Raw genomic sequence first — 19,320 nt, forward strand, 5'->3', positions numbered from 1 at the left:
AGGCAATGATAGAGGCAGCCGAAAGAAGAAGAAGTAAGTAAGTACGTGTCACAATATTTTGTTTATCTGAGGTTTGAAAAGTTGTGATAAACGAAAAGAAATACTAGTGGCACTTTTAAATGCTCGCAAAAACTATCTCGCCACGACAGTTTTTTTTGTATCACTCCGCTGAGACGCCGTCGCTAAGCAACGACTTTGACAGCTGTAGGAGTAGCTCAAGTCAAATTAGTGCAGCGAAAGCGTAAATCATATAATATACCAAGGAGTACGGTAACTGCCCTGAGCAAGAACAGAAATAAGATATAAACAGGATAAGAAGAATGGAATAGAAGACAAAGGAAGACCTGAGCGTGAGAGTTTAAGCTCACTGGCTGCACAGCGGCTCTCCGGCGCCTCACGCCGACCTAGTCCAGCTGCTGGTTAAGGATCTATAATTTGGCGGAAGGAACTGCTAATATTAAAACATGTCAAATGACACGTTCATTAATAACACGTTAATTAATTTCTTACTTTATTTATTTAACTCTTGTATAAAAGCAACAGAACACTCCAGGTCGTGTGTTGTCGCTATAACATCACGTTGATGGGACGATCTACAGCCCGAGCGACCGAATCACAGCCGTGATATTAATTCGCGATAACACACTCACTCTCGTGTTCTGTAGCTTAAATATCACGGTGTAGTCTTTTTTACCTTTAATAATAAATAATTGCCTTTCTAACCTAAAAGGCAGCTCATTATCGTGTCAGTTTAAATGCTTCATGAGCGGCGATAAACATAACCCCGCCCTCCAACGTGCGGATCCGCCCAAGGCCCGCCTCCGCCGCTGTACTCCCCGAGCCCCCGCTGAGAGCAGCTTCCTTCGCCGGTGCTTCGAGTGCGGTGTGGAGAGAGAGGCTGAGAGACGGAGCTGCAGCAGCCGAGCTAGAACCGCTTTCAGTTTTCAGGATCGCCAAATGTAAGTCTGTGTGGCAGTTCAGCGCTATTGCATCGCAGCAAACACGCAGGGCTGCTGAGGCTAAATATCTTTGGCTGGTTCAGAGCTTAAAGTTTGCAATATCAGACAAAAGAAAGTGGTCTGCACATGCGCGTTGGCGGTGGTCCATGCGTTTTTATTTATTATTATTTTTTTAATTTGAGACTCTTGTGCGCTATAAGCGTTTAGTCTGTGTTCCTCGTGCATGCGTTGGATTTATATTGTCGCTTTTTTTTTGCACAGCTGCGTATCGACGCTGAAGTTGGCCCCTCGTTCGAACTCAACCGTTCCACCTTAAACGGTGCAGCGGTTACAATCCAGCGCCTGAGGCTCCAGAATGTAACCGGGGCTCCGTTTAAGGTGGAACGCGGGGATAAGAACAAGAAGCTGGCGTCGGCTTCTTAGCAGCATGCTTACGAGCGGCTAGCTGCTGAGAAACGCTTGCATTGCTGTAGCTTTGAGCTGTAAATGTAAACAGTTGTGTGAATATCTGCCCGTGTTGTTTATCCGGCTTTAAACCCGAACCTCTAGAAAAGTAGCATTAGTCAGGCTAATGTTAGGTTACTGCTCTTGGCTGTCGTTAGCTAACCTAGGTCGTTAGCTCGGCCCTCGTATTAGTGTGACTGACTTAGCCGCTATCTGTTCGTCCGTTGACCTGCCCAGTTATCTAGTTATCGGGTTTCCACACCATCAGCTTAATGGCCTCCAGAAATTGTGCTTTGTCATGGTGCCAGGTCGTATCAAGTGTCCTCGACCCAACAACAAAGGGGCGTGAGTTGTTTCTGAGAATAGTTAACAAGGAACGGCCCACGGTGACCTTCTTCAGCTTCAAGTGTTGCACCTGTCTTCTAGTTTGAGATCAGATCCCCCCAGAAATGATCTGCTTGGCTGTATCCACGTGTTGAATAAGGGGTCTTGAGAAGCCCATTGTTCCTTTAAGCTCCTACAAAGCAACTGACAGGCATGTGACCAGCAGTGTGTGGTCTTGCTGCGAGTGTGGGAGGGAGAGCGCTTGCATGCTAGTTGGCTTTTGGTATATTATTATGAGTTGAGCCTCAAAGGGGAAGTTTCTCGAATTTTAAACAAAAAATAAGTGAATAAATAAAAAAAATGCACGATTATTTGTAAACAAAGCCATTCAGAGTGGTTTGCTGTGAAAAGGTTCGTTGTGGAGGGTCAGATTTCTTTACAGTGGTGGTGATCGGGCACAGAAGCCAGTATGTCTACAACACAGATATAACCAACATAGCTGTTATGTACTATCCAAAACCACCAGTGAGCCAGTGCATGCCTACTGAATTGTTATACAACGCCAATTCCAATGAAGTTGGGACGTTGTGTAAAACATTAATAAAAACAGAATATGATGATTTGCAAATCCCTTTCAACCTATATTCAACTGAATACACTACAAAGACAAGGTATTTAATGTTCAAATGGATAAACTTTATTGTTTTTTGCAAATATTCACTCATTTTGAATTTGATGCCTGCAACATGTTCCAAAGAAGTTGGGACAGGGGCAACAAAAGACTGGGAAAGTTGAGGAATGCTCAAAAAACACCTGTTTGGAACATTCCACAGGTGAACAGGTGAGTGTCATGATTGGGTATAAAGGGAGCATCCCTGAAAGGCTCAGTCGTTCACAAGCAAGGATGGGGCGAGGTTCACCACTTTGTGAACAACTGCATGAGCAAATAGTCCAACAGTTTAAGAACAATGTTTCTCAATGTGTATTTGCAAGGAATTTAGGGGTTAGGGACACAACGTCCCAACTTCATTGGAATTGGGGTTGTATGTAATGTTGATGATGATAAAATAATAGAAAATCTGACATTTCTTTTCTTTGGTGACTATTTCCCCTTTGAACACCCTGCATGTGCCCCTCCAGCATGAGCTGGATTAGAAGTGACAAGACATTTTAGGCCAAACCTTTATCATAAAACAATATGTCTGGCACCTGGCAGCGCATTCATAACCATTTTGTGTAGTAACTTTCTGTGAGGGAGATTTTAGAGCATTAAACTCTTCAGACGTCTGGTTCCTATCACCACCACTGTGAACAGTTCTGACTCATTAAGTTTCTTTAGAACGGCACATTTCAAATCAGATCACTCTGAATGACTTTGTTTGCAGTATGTGGAACTTTTAAAATTTGGGGAGTTCTCTTTTAAATTTACTTCAGTGTGAATGTATCAAGGGCAGGGTTTGGTAGGTCATCAAGGAGACACATATTAGTTGTACCACAAAGGAGGGGTCACTGTTATGTAATGGAAAGTCTGCCTCTGGTTGCCAGTTTGTGGCATGTTTTTAATCCTATTGTGCATCTGTTCAAAATGCCTAGCCAGTTGGGGTAAATCATATTGCAAAAATATCACAATACTTGATGACATTTTCATAATGTGTGATACATATGACTGATTTTGCTTTTCTGAGGTTTAGTAGGTTGGAACAGACATGATACACCAGCAAAACAGTTTTTAAAAATAGTACAGAAGTTTAAATTAGTTTATTATAGTCACATATGAAAAACTACTGAGGCACAATTGCCAGTAAAACCGTATTAGCATTACTCTGTTAAGCTGCTTACAAAACCACAAGCTACTATACTATACATACTACACTAATGAATGGACTTCTGTTGGTGGTGGACTATTTTGGACATGCTATTTTGTATGGTAGTATGTGCTTTTAGACAGAGCCTTAGCCTCCCAGCAGGATTTGAACAATATAGTGAAACCTTAGACAGGCACGCCACTTAGAAGCTCCATCATAGCCTCCTTTTTAATAAAACAGGCAGTTAAGCCATTTTTAGGAGAAGTGACGATACTATATTGTGATATTCATAACAATAATGATAACATATGATGTTGTATGATTACTAACTGCACTGTTCTAAATTATTTTGGGCTTGCAGCAGCAATCAACTCAGAAGATGTCTGCTGGAAACGCTAAGATTGGACAGCCTGCTCCTCAGTTCAAGGCCACAGCGGTGGTGAATGGCGAATTTAAAGAAATCCAGCTGTCTGAATACAGAGGTGAAGTGAAGCCAAATAGAGGGGAAACAGTTGTACATGTAGAACCAGTGGACAATGACCAAAGTGTTAGTGATTGGCATAGCTGGCTTTGACCAGTCATTGGTCATTTTTAACCTGTATGCAGAGGAGTTATTAGGTATGATTTCTTAAAGGCAGTATTAATGTAGCCAATCATGTTTAGCTAAACGGTGACCTGAATTTTGGCAGATTTCACATCTTATTTCATGCTTTCTTTGCACTTCACACAGGGAAGTATGTGGTGTTGTTCTTCTATCCCCTTGACTTCACCTTTGTGTGCCCCACTGAGATCATTGCCTTCAGTGACCGTGCTGAGGAGTTCCGCAAGATTGGCTGTGAGGTGATCGCTGCCTCCACCGACTCCCATTTCAGCCACCTGGCCTGGTGAGGTCTTCTCATACATTTCCCTGTCCCCTACATAGTGTGTGATTTGAAGTGATAACACATTTCCTATAATGAATTGAGGTAGTAACATCACAGGACAGCAAAATGGGATACAGGATATGGACAAAAAGGCATCTACCCATTTAATCTAGTTCAGTAGTAGTATAATGTATACCTGTAACCCCTAAGGCCAAATCCCAGGTGGACAAAGCTTTAGCTGGGGTGGAAGCTAGGCAGCTAGATTGCACATTGTCTAAATTAGCTAGCTAAATGGTAGATATTTGTGAGCACATATCGTAGTGACATAACCATAATCATTATAATCATATAATAAGTATTGAGTTTCTGTTTCACTGGTCAAATCAGCTTGGCCACACAGAACGGTGGCTGCCTGTTTTATTTATCTGTAATGTTGCACTTCGAGGAAGTCACTTGAAAATTTTTCGACCTGCTTAATATACAGAGCTATTTTCATGACACTGCATGCTTTTACTTTCTGTTATGCTGTTGTCTTTTTGCCATTGTGTTTTGGATACGGTTGCATAAACCTCTCTGGAGGCTGCCACTGTTCAAATTCTGAGTACTCGCACATGAACGAAATGATGTCTTTGTGACAGATTCAGGTGTATTTGGTGACTACCTGTTCTCAGTGGTTTCCTCTTGTATGTTTCAGTTCCAGCCGCTGCAGTATGTTAGATTGTACGTGTCTTTGCTCGTGGTTTTTCACTGTAATGGTGAAAGTAAATTTTTTGACTCGTATGACATCTGATGAAACTGACTTGAACTGAAAGGTGCTTATACTTAATGTAGAAAGACATAAGGGGGAGGAAGTGGAGCTGAAATCAATTCGGATGTCATTTTTGTCAATTCGGATGTCATTTGGTTTGGATTAGTGTGGAAACCAATCTCATAATAAGAATAGAACTCATTCACCGATATCTTCCCAAGTTTTTTTTAAAAAGTAAAGTCCATGTCAGATTTGTGTGTGTAGGTTCTCTTCTCAGCTAAGAACAAATCCTAAGTAAGAAAATACTGGTGAATTTCAGAATCTTTGTGAAAACTGCATACATGGGTTTTAAGAATGGACCTCATTCTCCAACCAATGTGTTGGGATGAACCTGATTTTGGGCTACCTATGGGTGGGAATATAGACTTCTTTATTTATTAGTTTCAAACCTTGAAGTGGTAAATGCTCTCCTCTTATTTCACAGTGACACCATTGTGACAGGTAGTGGACTTTTCACTGTGCTGTGCACGCACATGTGTACGTGTCACTCACTGCATTCTCTGGAGCTTTGCCAGCTCCTGCTTTTATCAAATTTTGACCCCCTTAACCTGCTTCTCTCTGATAAGACCAACAAGAGCAGACAAGAAGGCAGAGCTGCATGTATATAGGGGCAAAGAGTAACGGCTGTGCTTTCTAGATCTTTCTGCAGACCTTTTTTCAAACTAGGACTGTCACTGTCAGTTACATTTAATAATTGACTGTTTTTGATGATTAATCACAATCAGAATTTTTCAAAATTTATAAATGTTAATAAACAGTAATGGACAGTGTGCAGTCCTGCTATGATGTATGGTTTGGAGACTGTGGCTCTGTCTAAAAGACAGGAGGCTGAGCTGGAGGTGGCGGAGATTAAGATGCTGAGATTTTTGTTGGGAGTGACAAGGATGGACAAGATTAGAAATGAGCAGATCAGAGGGACAGTGAAGGTGGGGCAGTTTGGAGATAAAGTCAGAGAGGCCAGGTTGAGATATATTATTTAAAATAATTGATTGAAAAAAAACATCACACAAATGGGCATGTCCATTAGGTTCTGTTGCTAACTGTGAGAGCACAGTAGGAGAATTTAAAATATCCATTATCATTATGCAAATTCCCAACTAATTATCAAGAAGGTCCTGTTTTTGTAAAATAAGTAATAGAGGTTATTAGGACAGCCCAAACTGCATTTTACAGACTTGGTGTTGTGCAGTGAGCACCTGAATACCTATTCTCAAAATCACCTTTAAAAACAGTCCAAACATTTAGTAACTAAACACAATTTGAATTCATTGCTGTAGTTCAATATTTATCCAGTAGGCAGCTGACAGAATAGATGCACTCCTGTATCAATCAATGTGTTAGTTCACACAGGCTATGCTAGACACATGCCCTGTTCTTCCATTCTGATGTTTTTTTTTTTTTAACAGATCTAGCTTATTTAATTTTCACTTAATTTGAAAAGACAAGAAGAAAAAGAGAGGAATGATTCACCTGAAGTGGTTACATGACTGAGCTGAGGCATGTATACATAGTTATGATTTATTTCAAACTTGTGCCTCTGTGGTATAAAAACTGTTATCACAGTTTGCATGGGGCATTTTTCTTATCATCTCATCACATTTTCCATATATTAACAGTACCTCTTTCATCTCAAGGATTTGCATAACAAACACTTGAGTATTCAAATTATACAGACCATGTCAGACCTAATTTAGATAGACTGTGAATTCAAAATCTAATGTATGGTGGTGCTTCATAGGAAATTATTGATTTTAGGACTGCTTATGGCCCTTGCTTAATATGGTCCTTCTCTTGAATTACCTTTCAAACTGCCTGGGTTGCTAGAAACATTCTAGACTTTTTTTTTTACTAAATCATCTTTTTTTAGCTCAGAAACATTAAGTTTGTGATGAGTATGTCAACTTATGTTGAAACTAAAGTTTAATTTCATGAAATTTATACAGTTAGAGTATAAAAATTAATATTTGTACAGATGGGGTCCAGCAGATTAACATTCAGGTGACCATAGTGACATTAATGTTCTGTCTGCTTGGCAAACAAACAAAATATTCCTTTTGGCCATTGTGACATCATCAATGTTCTGTCTGCTGATTGGCAAACAAACGAAATATTGCTTTTGGCCATTGTGATGTCATCAGTGTTCTGTCTGCTGACTCTCTCTCTCTCTCGCCCTCTCTCTCTCTCTCTCTAGGACCAACACCCCAAGAAAACAGGGTGGACTGGGCTCCATGAAAATCCCCCTGGTGGCAGACCTGACCCAGTCCATCTCCCGTGATTACGGTGTGCTGAAGGAGGATGAGGGCATTGCCTACAGGTATGTACTGTGGTTACAGTGCTACCTTCTGATGTAGTTGTGCTATATTTTCAGTCTGATCTAAAGAACCTGTAAATGTTTGAGTGCTGGATGAATATGATTTATGCATGCTGTTTAGTGGTACACATATTTTCATGTTATACAGGGATGTGAATGTTGAACTTGTGTTGCACTCTGATGAATCAAATTTATTTGTACAGCGATCTTTACAAATGATGTCACCAAGCAGCTTTGCAGAATTCATGTGCAAGTCAACATGCACTTGAAGTCAAAAGACTGATAAGCTTGCTGCAACATAGTTCCCAAATTGACTTCTCTTGGCTTGTTTATAAGTTGGAAGCGTTATATTGTAACAATACAACAGCATTTACCTTGTCAATCAACTGTCTGGTCCACTTTTGTGCAGAGGGCTGTTTGTGATTGACAACAAGGGCATCCTCCGACAGATCACCATTAATGACCTGCCAGTAGGCCGCTCAGTTGATGAGACCCTCAGGCTGGTCCAGGCCTTCCAGCACACTGACAAGTACGGAGAAGGTAAGTTCAGTACGCTGCTTTCAGTACGCTGCCCTACAGTCACTGAGTCATATGCAAAGGTTTGAACACCTGGTCACATTGTTGCATATTTTGTTGATTTTCTAAGTAAAAAAAGGTTAATGCATCATCTGCTGAGAACACATTTAAATAGGGCATTTTTGTGCAATTAGCGGACACTTTCTATGTGCTAAGTTTAACATATTAGGGAAGAAATCAAATATAAAATGTGCTGTAACTCTTACATAGGTCTCCTTTTCTGTGTAATTTTTGTTTAAAAAAACTATTAAAATGAATTTTAAAAGTGTGTTCTCAGTAGAGGATGTTGGTTAACTTATTTTCACTTTCATAGAAAATGAAAATAATTATACTGCACTGCTTATCCAGATTTACTTGAGGTAAAGCAGGGAAAAAAAACACAAAACAGTGCAGTGATGTTGTTCAATCAGCCATTGCCAAGATATTATAAATAAAATGTTTATTCTTTTTAAATTTTATCTACAGTCTGCCCTGCTGGGTGGAAGCCCGGAAGCGACACTATCGTCCCTGACGTTCAGAAGAGCAAAGAGTTCTTCTCCAAGCAGTAACCCCTTTGCTGTGTCAGCCTCATAGACACCGATACAGCAGGGTACTACTGAAGCACTTAACGCTACTAGCTGAGCTCTTGTTAGTCCTGCCATACCATGGTGTTTTCTTCTCCCTTTTACAAGCCTTAGACAGAGATTTCCACATTAACACTGTTTACGTCTCCCTTTACCCCATCTAAATACGTTATCTGGTAAGCCAATAGTCCAATGCACTGAAATTTCTGTAGTTTTTGTCTGTTTCATTCATTCTGATGAAGATTGGGAAGCATTTTGTACTTGATCATCAAAGCCTGCCATCTGAAGTTGTTAAACATTCTGAAATGATTGAATAAAGAAGGTGGTGTTACATAAACTTGGAGTTGTTTTAGTTTCTCAGTTGAGAGTGACGTGACCTTTTTCACTTTGGTGCTGGGTGGAGGAGGAGGAAAGAATGTGTCATTGGCGTACTGGCCACTAGATGGCGGTATTTCATCAATTTAAGGAGACATACATTATGTTTGTATTATAGTTTTGAGAGTGAGTCTTTATTTTTCAAAAAATGAATTAGATGTGCACAATTTGATGCCCCACATGAGTTCTGTCCATCATTCTGAGTGTGTCCAACCACCAACACACAGAGAGGCGTAATCTGCGTTGTATATCTGTTTTAAATCAGACCAAACTCCTGTGTAAGTAACAGTATTATGACATATTTGAGTTGTTTCTTACTGCAATACTAAAGACTATCTTCATTTGCAGTGATTCCTGAGTAGGGCTTTCTTTTACCCCGTGCTATCATAGTTCTGTTTATGGCCACACAGACTGGGCTTGGCTCACTAATGCTACCTTGGAAAAGGCACAGAGTTGTTGTTCACAGTTATGTAATAACATTAAATTATATATGTCTCAAATGGGTAACCTGGAATAGCCTGGTGAGCACCTAGGACACCAGAGACACTGGTTGCTGCTAACAGACTGTTTTTACCAGGGTTACACATTCCCTGCCCTCAAGAAAGAGGGCTGAGCAGGTTAGCAGAAAGCTAACAAGCTAATGATCCAGTAATACACAGAATTTGAGTTCAAGCCTTCACAGGAAGGGCTGCTTAAAAACTGAGACATATCAAGTAAAAAGTGTTACTGCTTTGAGCTTCTTACAATATCTGCTTTGAAACTAGAACTGACCTCAAAGTTGAATTCTGTGCTGAGCTAACCACGCTAGCTTGGCACTAACTGTGGTGGTTATTTAAAAAACCTTTAACAGTTTTCTACAGTAAACATCTAATTGCCATTGCTTTACAATTATGCTTTACAAACAATTTTACAGGCTTTTTTTTATAAGAGCTGTGTAGGCTCTAAACAGAATCCTCTGACTAAACGGTTTCTCTTCAATCGACACACAGGCGTTGAAGCATCCCAGCAACAAAGTTCATTTCTATTTTTATGCATTCCCACATTTCTGTTGTGTTTGGGTGTTGATTTTGTTTTTAACACTTGTTTACACTTTGCCTGAAATTATGTTCGTAAGTCTTTAATAAATTGTGTTCACTGGTGGGCAGCCCAGAAAACGCTGAGCAAAATGCCAGTGGACCACCAGCTTTGACATCAGCAGGCCAACAGTGGTCCATTAACCTCTTGCTATCAGGGTTATGCAGGGCAATATTCTGGGTGGTCCGAATGTGGACCAGCAGTGGTGTACATTCATTGGGTGCTCACCTTATCAAGCCAGCAGACCCATATCTGTTTGCTATACTGGAATAAGGTGAAGGCATGTGCAGTGGTGCTTGAAAGTTTGTGAACCCTTCAGAATTTTCTATATTTCTGCATAAATATGACCTAAAACATCAGATTTTCACACAAGTCCTATAAGCAGATAAAGAGAACCCAGTTAAACAAATGACACAAAAATATTATACTTGGTCATTTGTTTATTGAGGAAAATGATCCAATATTACATATTTGTGAGTGGCAGAAGTATGTGAACCTGTAGGATTATCAGTTCATTTTAAGGTGAAATTAGAGTGTTTTCAATCAATGGGATGACGATCAGGTGTGAGTGGGCAGCCTGTTTTATTTGAAGAACAGGGATCTATCAAAGTCTGCTCTTCATAACACATGTTTATAGAAGTGTATCATGGCCTGAACAAAGGAGATTTCTGAGGACCTCAGAAAAAGAGTTGTTGATGCTCATCAAGCTGGAAAAGGTTTCAAAACCATCTCTAAAGAGTTTGGACTCCACCAATCCAGTCAGACAGACTGTGTACAAATGGAGGAAATTCAAGACAATCGTTTCCCTCCCCAGGAGTGGTCGACTAACAAAGATCACTCCAAGAGCAAGGCTTGTAATAGTCGGTGAGGTCATAAAGAACCCCAGGGTAACTTCTAAGCAACTGAAGGCCTCTCTCACATTGGCTAGTGTTAATGTTCATGAGTCCACCATCAGGAGAACACTGAACAATAATGGTGTGCATGCCAGGGTTGCAAGGACAAAGCCACTGCTCTCCAAAAAGAACATTGCTGCTCGTCTGCAGTCTGCTAAAGATCACGTGGACAAGCCATAAGGCTATTGGAAGAATGTTTTGTGGACAGACGAGACCAATATAGAACTTTTTGGTTTAATTGAAAAGGAGAAAGGAAAACATGTCATTCCTGCATAAGAACCTTATCCCATCTGTGAAACACGGTGGTATCAGTATCATGGTTTGGGCCTGTTTTGCTGCCTCTGGGCCAGGATGGCTTGCCGTCATTGATGGAACAATGAATTCTGAATTATATCAGAGAATTCTAAAGGAAAATATCAGGACATCTGTCCACGAACTGAATCTCAAGAGAAGGTGGGTCATGCAGCAAGACAATGACCCTAAGCGCACAAGTCGTTCTACCAAAGAACGGTTAAAGAAGAATAAAGTTAAAGTTTTGGAATGGCCAAGTCAAAGTCCTGACCTTAATCCCATCGAAGTGTTGTGGAAGGACCTGAAGTGAGCAGTTAATGTGAGGAAACCCACCAACATCCCAGAGTTGAATCTGTTCTGTACGGAGGAATGGGCTAAAATTCCTCCAAGGAAGTGCGGGACTGATCAACAGTTACTGGAAACGTTTAGTTGCAGTTATTGCTGCACAGGGGGGTCACACCAGATACTGAAAGCAAAGGTTCACATACTTTTGCCACTCACAAATATGTAATATGGGATTTTCCTCAATAAACAAATGACCAAGTTTAATATGCTTGTATCATTTGTTTAACTGGGTTCTCTTGATCTACTTTTAGGACTTGTGTGAAAATCTGATGATGTTTTAGGTCATATTTATGCAGAAATATAGAAAATTCTGAAGGGTTCACAAACTTTCAAGCACCACTGTATTGCATTGTGACGACGTCGTTCGATCTGCCTGTCCATTATGACATCATCTGGGTTCTCTCTCTAGACCATGTATTTGTATTTGTACATAGCCAGTATGAAACAACCTTGTGTGTTGGGGGCGGTGGGCAGTACGACCACTACGGTCATTATTCCCAGATAGCAAGCAGATATGGGTCACTGAATGTACACAATGCATACCACTGCTCTCGTTAACGTGATATTACGTCACGATACGCTTTTCTGACCATATATAGTGGATGTTTAGACGGTTCCTAACGCTGACCAACTTAACATTACAGCACAAAGGGAGCATAATTAGGTCTAATCGCTCGGATTGTAGTTCAGTGCATGTGAGACGTATAATGAACCATTATATTCACAGTTTTAATAGTGTTTTTAAAATGTACAACAGTGGTAGACAAATGCTGTTCCTTTTTCCCGAATTGCTTCACTTTATGAAACCCCAGACAAGCAAAATGTGATACATGATAAGTATCAAATAATCTGGAGGAATGATGTTATATTTTTGTCATATCGCCCACAAGGCCCTGATCCGGCGTTCACACAGGGCCTGTATAAAATGCCAACACTAGCAAGTGTATTTATCTATATTTAGGATCAAGGACGTGTTTTTCTCTGGTTTCTCTAACCTGTTTTTCAGCTCTTTTATCTTATTTGTGCTTGCGATAGCTCTAATTTTGTGCCAGCTACCTGGAAAATGGCCTGCGCTCTTATTTTTATCTCGTTTTCTTTTCGCTGAAACTGTTTTGGGAAGTTGAGAGCGCGCTGAGTGTGCGGGGGGGAAATTCCCCAAAAGAGCTGCTGCAGCTTCTCTCATTCACACAGCATGCCTCATTCACTCGCACGTCACACTTCAAAGGGGAAATAAGCAAAAAAAATAAAGTGTAAAAAAAAACAGCGTGGGCGGGGGTTCCCGGCACATCTACCCTCAGTGACGCACGTGCTTCACATCTGCCCTTATTTGGGCTCTACGTCAGCAAGAAACTGCCCCCACGTGGGCACGCAGCGAGCGTAACGCTGCCCACGTGAAGACGCACGACGAGTGAACTGTTTTTTTTTTTGTTTGTTTTTTACACTTAAAATACTTTTCCTTTTGAATGTAAATGTATTAATCTCACTGTTTTATCACAGACAGACTCGTAAGCATTTGGGTCTTGTTTCAAAGGCTTTTACTTAAATACAAAATCCCAAGAAAACAAAAACAAACACAAAAATAGGAACATTTACAGTTTTTTTGTCCGGGTCAACCAGACGTAAACAGTGACAATAACTTACTGTAACGTATTCATAGGATATCACACAAGTACATGTGAACAAATTCTTTTTAAGGTGTTTTCCTCTCTCTCTCTCTGTCTGTCTGTCTCTCTCTCTCTCTCTCTCTCTCTCTCTCTGTCTCTCTCTTAAAGTCAGTGCTTCTACAGTCTCAGCGTTGCTTTCCTGCGCATTTCATTTCATTTCATTGGGAAGTACCACACGAACAAAGTATTTTAGTAAGGAAATGCTTTACAAAACAAGAGGCAGCAACACAATATAGTTTTCTACAGGAAAACACGAACAAATGCACACAAGTGCTGAAGTACTGTTTGCATGAAAAATGCAGTTTTTTTGCATCACGTCATCTTCCAGACACACTTTTTAAAGTCCTTGTCCTTTCAGTAAGACTTGATCTCGGGCGCGAGCAGGCCCCAACCCTGACACTTCTTAAGGTCATTGTCCGTTCAGTAAGACTTGATCTGGCCCACCACACACACACACACACACACACACACACACACACACACACACACACACACACACACACACACAGTGCATTTCCATCACAAACTTGTGTACTTTTGTAAAAAAGGTCACTGTCCCTCTCAGTAATGTCCATTTTCAGTACGTCTTGACTTTGGGCGCGAGCATCAGCTGGCACCCGCTGCTAACGTGCGTCATGACTTTCTGCTTGAGCTGCGCCACCTGCTCGCGCAGCAGTGAGGCGGCGCTCGAGAGCCCCGCGTTGTCGGACTTGAGCACCTTCACCTTGTCCTCCAAGCGCGAGATGCGCTCCAGCTTCCGTCGCCGGCACTTGGTGGCCGCGAGCCGGTTGCGCAGCCGCTTGCGCTCCGCCTTCATCCGCTCTTGGTCCTCCATGTCCACGGGCGACGTAGGCGGCGAGCTGTCTCCCTGCAGGTCCGGCACGGTCTGCGGTTCCTCCTTCAAGCCGGCGAGCCTGGCCGCGTGCTGGAAGTGATGGGGCTGGTGGTGGTGGTGCTGGTGCTGATGATGGTGGTGGTACTGGGGCAGGTAGCTGATAGTTGCCGTGGGGTAGCTCGCCGCCGGAGGCAGAGTAGTGTTGGGATGGCAGCTGTTGAGCGTAGCGTACACCGGGGCGTCCGGGAACACAGATGCACCGGCGCACGAGGAGCCGCCGCCGGCTCCTCCGAGAGCCACGTTGGGCGGAGGCACGTGGTTCATCTTGTGCAGCTCGTCCAGCGCCTTCACGAAGCCGTCCGCGAAGCACTCTTGGTCCTCGGCGATCGTGCGCGCGTACACGTGCTGCTGGACCGGTGCGGCTCCGGCTCCGGTGCAAGTGCCCGTGCTCGGGCTGGTGATCACCCCGCCGCCTCCGCCGCCACCGATGAGCCTCTCCAACTCGGGAGAAGCGAGCTTCAGAGAAGCCGGGTCCCCTGCTCCTCCAGCTCCAGCCGCGTAGAAGTCGCACTTGAGGCTCCGGTATGGCTCGGCGAAGCCGGCGCTCATGTTCTGCTTTAGCAGCTTGTAGTCGTGCAGAGCAGCGTCTGGGTGGCCATAAGCAGAGAGAAACGAGTCGTCATGATAAAACGGTTGTTCCATTTTTCTGTTGTTGTTGATGCTGTTGTTGTTGTTGGCATATATGAATGAATCGAATCGATACGCTCACAGCTACACACACCCACCTCACTAAAGTCTACCAGGTTTAAAGTTAAAGGGTAAACAGCCCCCTCGGGGCGCACGGTCTGGCTTTTAGAGCTTAAAAGTGCATACAAAGTCTTCAAGAGAGCTAATTCATGGATAAATACTAACGCTACAGTCCAAACATCTCCCTTTGCTCCGTAAAATGCTCTGGAAGCCCAGTGAGATGAATGAGAAACTCCCAAAATAGGTGAAGAACTGGTTTCTTTGTTTACTGTACCAAGTCGACAGCTGTCTCGAGGTGCAGTCCAGTAGTTCTCGGAACTCCTCGGCCAACGAAAAAGAGAGATATTTACAAAAAAAACCCACTGGCTAGAAAAGAAACCAGGCCGACGGCGTCCGCTCGCCCGCTGACTCCACTCCGCTCTGGACTGTGTGACGGGTGGACGCGTGTGTTTATAAAGTTGTTGCAGGGCGCGTGCAGGCGCCAAGGGCGCCGCCGATTGGCCGAAAACTTTCCACGCCCCGCCCCATCCGCGCGTCGTTGCCAGGAAGCCCTCGACAGAGCGAAAAACAGGACTAGCGTCTTCGTGTTTCCACACTCGAGACACAAAAGCGGCCGAGACGCGTTTAAAACCCCGGACACTTTCAGCAAACTTTCCTATGGGTGGGAAGAAACAACAACAACAACAACAGCTCGCTATTATGGTCGCCACACACTTGGCGAGGACACAAAACGAGATAAATCCGAGGGCGCTGACGCTGAGGGGCTAAATTTCCTCACGTAACCTGTTCAGCGCTTCGAAGGGAACGTCCACCGATTTTTCTAAAATTCAGCATCATGTAAACACAGCCGCTCAGAGTGAGTTTGCCATAAATGCTCTGCTGTAGAGAAACTTGCGCAGTTAGAATGGCTCACAGTGCTGGTGATAAAAGCTCCCTCACAGACAGTTATTACATGAAATGACTGTGGATGCTTGGCCTCATCTCTGTCTCGGGTTCTGATAGGTATAGTTTTGTGGCAAAGCTTTGGCTTAAAATGTATTTTAATTCATTTACTTTAAAACTTTTTTTTCAGGAGGGGTACATGCAGGGCCACTAAGGGCAAAATAGTCCCAGAAGAAAACTTTTTTTTTTCTTTATTCAGATTTATGGTTATTTTACCATCATCAACGTTACATATATAAAGTCGTGTAGGGTCACTGATGGTTTTAGGTAGTAAATAACAAGGTTATATTTGTGTTGAAGACATCATGAGGACGCCACCGTAAAGGAATCAGAGTCTGTAAGTTTCTCTGTGATGAGATACATCACATCAAACCACTATGAGTGACTTTGTTTACGGAAAAAAACATTGAAAAAGCGGTGGATTTCACCTGTAAGCTATAAGAGTAGCAGTTCAGTCCAACACATCAGACTAGCAATATAGTCTCAATTCACTTGTCCATTAACCACACTGTAAAACCTCCAGCATTGAATTAAAGGGAAATTCCACTGATTTTTAAAATTTCTGCACAATTCATTTACAGCATTTGGCTGATGCTCTTGTCCAGAGCGACTTACAATTTGATCATTTTTACATAGGTAGGCCAAGGCAGTGTTAGGAGTCTTGCCCAAGGACTCTTATTAGTATAGGGTGTTTGCCTAGGTGGGGATTGAACCCCAGTCTCCAGTGTAGAAGGCAGAGGTGTTAACCACTACACTAACCAACCACTAACCCAATTTAATGGCTAAGATATACACAATGTCGTTCAGAGTGGTTTGATGTGAAATGCTCCATTCTAGAGAAACTTACTTAGAATTGTTCATCATAGAAGTCATAATAGTGATAATAACCAGACGTCCAAAATGTTCAGTACCTCTAAGCTGCCTCACATGCAAGGCAAAGCAGGTGAAATAATACTCCACCCAGCCACATCCTCAACCCCTCACCACACCCTCATTTTGTCACTGTGCTTCATTTTGGATAGTATATAAAACAGTCCACATAAACAGAGATGAGCACTGAATAATGTTAATTCAACATCACTGATGTTAATTCTACATTCTAAAATGAAGACAAATTAGACACAGAAACTGTCAGGGCTTTAAGTGCAAGTGTAAATATCTCATCATAGACCTTGTTCAGTCTGCTTGTGTCTTCTTAATGTCTATGATGAAGTGGGAAGCAGAAACCATAGCATCTCAAATGAGGAAGAAAAACAAAACAGCAAGCACCTGGGCATTGGCAGGGCCCCAACCCAACACCTGTTTGGAGAAGGGAAGACATCACTGTCTGCTGAATATGTTAATGTGAAGTGAGTCAGCACAGACACACACATCCACGTTCAGGAACAGCACACGTCACCTCTCACCTATATCCTCAGGTGTATGTGTGTGAGTGTGTGTGTTCACAGGAGCAGGAAAAGAAAGTTCTTCACTTACAATTCAAGTAAATGTAAAAATACCTTTTTCCAATTCATTTTGGGCATCATCTATTGGTCCGTTCATCAGGGAATGTAAAGGGCAACTGGCATTTTTAGATGATGTAAAGAAAGGGAAAACCTCCAAAAATGGAGCTAAAAACACCACAGATTTTTTATGATTTGATACAAAATTTCTACATTTTAGTGGCTTTATGGTTACAGCACTAGGAACCACACTTGTATATTGACTGTTTCAATAATGACAGTTTTAGCTCATTTTGAGCAATATCTAAAGTTTCACACTGATTTTTAGACTTTGGGACAGGTTTGCTACAAAACAATGAGAGCTACTTGCTCACCATGTGGCCATGAGGGACAGGGATGCAGTCTCACTTCTTGCTCTAAAATGAAGGAGTGTGGCTAAAATTAGGCTCCGTCTATGGGCTAAAACTAAATATTTGAACTCAAAATAAATTAAAAAAGGTATAGAAAACACAGATATATAGAAAATGGATGGATGGATGGATATAAAATATGCTAAAATTATTTTTACAAGTTAAAATTTAGAGGTTAGGATTTGGGAAAATAAGCTTATGACTTATGATATACAGTGCAGCTTGAACTAATGGTTCATACAAATGTCGAGTTTATATACAATACAGCAGTATACTGACTTTTTGAGCCCTAACCTTTGAAGGATCCTGGCCTTTGAAGGATTCACTCTATCAAATTTCTATTAAAACTTTGACCACAACAGTTCTTGGGTTTGCTTTTCTGAAACATGCACACAGAGCAGTACTGAGCCCACAGTTTTCATTAATTTCCTTTGAAAGCCGCTGACACTTCTGTGCCTGTGACCATGAGCCTTTAGAGTTGTGAAGGACTCTACTACTGAAGGACAAAGACAAACTGCTGGGTTGCTAACTCTGCAATTCTTGGCCGACTCCTCTGGTTAACTTAACGGACTGACCGACTGAGTTATGATGATACGTGTTGACCGCAGGCCTCCCTCTCCTTCAGTTCAAATCAGGCTGGGGCTCAGAGCTCAAATCACATTGGATTGTTTATTCTTATCTTATGTAGAAACATCTTTGGTCTGTGTAGACTGTTCTCTTCCCAGTGTGTAATCACAAGTAAGTAGGGGTCAACCAATAATATCAGCATACTGTAATTCCACTGACTGCAAAATTACTGCAGATAAAGCATCATTTTATATTGTAATGAATCCCTAACATGAACCCAGTAGTAAAGTGGCAGTGGAGAGCTGACAATCGTATTTACCACTTCACCACTGACTGACAGACTTGTTAGTTTGTTTAGCACTGTAACTTTAACATGAATGAATGCAATTCATCTTACATGTGTTAAAAAGATATTGGCTTATAATATCATTATCAAAATTGGAGCACATTAATATCAGTATCAGTCACAAAAGTGTCATAATCTGCTACTAATTCAGTTTATAAACAAGCTCTTTTTGAGCTCAATCAAAAGCAAACACTTCAGTTGTGGACTGTTGTTTAAAAAAGCTGTTCAGCTACAATATTAGCATATCAAATAGAAAGAGGACCTACCATAATGATTCCTCATTCAGTGAAACACTATCAATTACAGGATTCCTTGATAGTGCTGATATTTATATGAGCACTGTATTGTTTAGTCTACCACAACGATGACTAATCCTAGATTTCTTCTTTTTTTTTTCTTTTAAATGTTCATACAGTGCCATGTGGTATTTCATGAATGGGACAAGTCATAGTGAAACAGAGAGAGAGAGAGAGAGAGAGAGAGAAACAGAAAGAGAGAGAAAACCAGAGCAACCGTAAGAGTGTGGTGGCGTTAGAGAAAACAGTGGCTTCTTTGATATCGCTAAATCAAAATATGTGTGCAGGAAATTGTTCAGCGCAGCAGTTCGCAGCCTAAAAATAGTGCAGAGAGCTGCAGCCAAATGAAAACCCAGTGCAGCCTAGTTCATCACTTAATCAGACAAATAGCGTCCATGTGCTGCAGCATTCATATACTGTATGTCAAAAAGTTTGTAGAC

At 41.8% G+C, this 19,320-nt stretch overlaps 3 protein-coding genes across 4 annotated transcripts in view; 1 reads left to right on the forward strand and 2 right to left on the reverse strand.

The window, feature by feature from the left end:
• Positions 1–19,320, reverse strand: part of rnaseh2a (ribonuclease H2, subunit A) — a 118,082-nt gene that overhangs the window by 10,964 nt on the left and 87,798 nt on the right. The gene's annotated exons all lie outside the window — the stretch shown is intronic.
• prdx2 (peroxiredoxin 2) lies at positions 804–8,990 on the forward strand. Of its 2 annotated transcripts, none has more exons than XM_017720580.2 (6): positions 804–959; positions 3,894–4,014; positions 4,263–4,416; positions 7,395–7,517; positions 7,924–8,054; positions 8,556–8,990. In XM_017720580.2, exons 2-6 carry the CDS (start codon positions 3,912–3,914, stop codon positions 8,636–8,638), a joined length of 594 nt encoding a protein of 197 aa, XP_017576069.1. In that variant the 5' UTR covers positions 804–959; positions 3,894–3,911; the 3' UTR covers positions 8,639–8,990. The 2 variants fall into 2 exon arrangements, with proteins under 2 accessions (XP_017576069.1, XP_017576070.1); XM_017720581.2 differs by having other exon boundaries at positions 835–959; positions 3,897–4,014.
• junba (JunB proto-oncogene, AP-1 transcription factor subunit a) lies at positions 13,150–15,289 on the reverse strand. Its single transcript, XM_017720574.2, has one exon. It carries the CDS (start codon positions 14,830–14,832, stop codon positions 13,873–13,875), a length of 960 nt encoding a protein of 319 aa, XP_017576063.1. The 5' UTR covers positions 14,833–15,289; the 3' UTR covers positions 13,150–13,872.

This window comes from Pygocentrus nattereri, chromosome 12, assembly GCF_015220715.1.
Source record: "Pygocentrus nattereri isolate fPygNat1 chromosome 12, fPygNat1.pri, whole genome shotgun sequence".
Lineage (NCBI taxonomy): Eukaryota > Metazoa > Chordata > Actinopteri > Characiformes > Serrasalmidae > Pygocentrus > Pygocentrus nattereri.